Source organism: Dendrobium catenatum, unplaced genomic scaffold, assembly GCF_001605985.2.
Source record: "Dendrobium catenatum unplaced genomic scaffold, ASM160598v2 original_scaffold_150615, whole genome shotgun sequence".
NCBI classification, from domain to species: domain Eukaryota; kingdom Viridiplantae; phylum Streptophyta; class Magnoliopsida; order Asparagales; family Orchidaceae; genus Dendrobium; species Dendrobium catenatum.
The window spans coordinates 1-1,437 of NW_021469043.1; the positions used below are offsets into that span (position 1 = coordinate 1).

The window sequence follows — 1,437 nt, forward strand, 5'->3', positions numbered from 1 at the left end:
CCAAGTTTTTGTAATTATACACTTTATCAGAGGATGAGAATCCTCTAATATTCCAAGCACCTATAGAAGGGCTGGTCATTTAGACTTCGATGTTGGTGTGGGGGTTTTTTTTTTATTTTTTACCCCTGGTGGATTTGAGTAAAGGGTTTGTTGTTGTTTTAGAAGAAAATTGAAGGGTAGAATCATCTGCTACCTTAGGAGAATCATGGGTAGAGTTAACAACAATATCCAAGTTGTTAAAACCTTGTTCTTCACAAATTTGAAGAGTATCAAATTGGTTTTTTGTGGGTATGAGAGAATTGTTTAAGGAATTAGTTGTCTCCAGGTCCAGGTTACCAATACTTTCATCGGTTGGGGAGTTGAGATTAGGAATGGTGGTGTTGGAAGGGAATATAGGGACTGTAAGAGAAGGGATTGTCATGGGGGCAATGATGCCAGAGGTGGAAACAACCGCATGAATAGGTTCAATTTGCTGTTTAATTTGGGCCCCAAAAATTGGTGTTCAATTCTGGGAGCTAGGGATGGTGACTTGGGATGGGATTATAGCAAGGGAGGAAGAGGCAGGTTCCGAAGTGATGGCAGTTGAGGTTATATTATGCTTATGAGCAGCCCCTAAGATACGGGTCTGGGAAGAGCTGCGGCCCCTGTGAGGCTGAGATTCTTGTTGTGGGGGTTGGGGATTGGATGGGCAATATTAGGAGGTATGAGCCATAGATTTACAAGTGGTACAGGGGTTGGGCTTCCATTCATATTGGATTTTTAGATGATAAACAACATCTTCAATGGAGATGGGCACCGTATCTGGGAAGTCGGAGGTGGTGGCGACTTGAATACAAATCCTAGCATAAGTTAACCTGGTTTTCGCAGCAGTTAACGCATCCACAGCAAGAGGGGTATCAATTTTTGAGGCAATTTTTGATATACCTTCTGAGTTCCAGCAAACAAGGGGCATGTCAATAATCCTAACCCAAATCGGAACCATAGCAAAATTTTCACGGGTCGGTTGAAAGGTCTTAGACCATTTTTGAAAAACAAAAGGCTTTCCATGAAAAAACCAAGCACCCTTACTCCAAACCATTTCATAGACTTCGGTATTGGAAAATTTAAAAAAGAAAAATCCATCGCTTAAGGCAATAAGCTAGAAAGTACCTTTGAGTTTCCATATTTTCTTAGCTGTAGAAAGCAAAGCTTTGTAATAAGGTCGCTTACCAACAGAGTATCCAACCAGCGAAAGTTTCCATTCTGAGGCAGTTGCAGCTGTAAAATCCTTGTTGAAAGGAACAATAACCTCAGGAGTCTCGATGAGAGAGACAGGAAGTGAATCCATGACCGGTTCGAGAGAAGTAGCTATAGTAGACCAAAGACGATCGAGAGCCGAAGAAACATGAGGGTTTGAGGTAGAGGGGGGAATGAGTGGAGGAAACAATTGAGGAGAGG

The 1,437-nt window shown here is 42.0% G+C and overlaps 1 protein-coding gene across 1 annotated transcript; it reads right to left on the bottom strand.

Annotated features, from left to right (window-relative positions):
* Positions 1 to 720: 720 nt before the first annotated feature.
* Positions 721 to 1,327, bottom strand: LOC110104608 (the record flags this gene model as incomplete). Its single annotated transcript, XM_020833782.1, has 2 exons — positions 1,150 to 1,327; positions 721 to 1,086 (listed from the first exon to the last, which is right to left on the bottom strand). Coding segments are annotated over exons 1-2 (544 nt in total), but the record flags the coding sequence as incomplete, so codon positions are not given.
* Between the last annotated feature and the right edge of the window lie 110 nt (positions 1,328 to 1,437).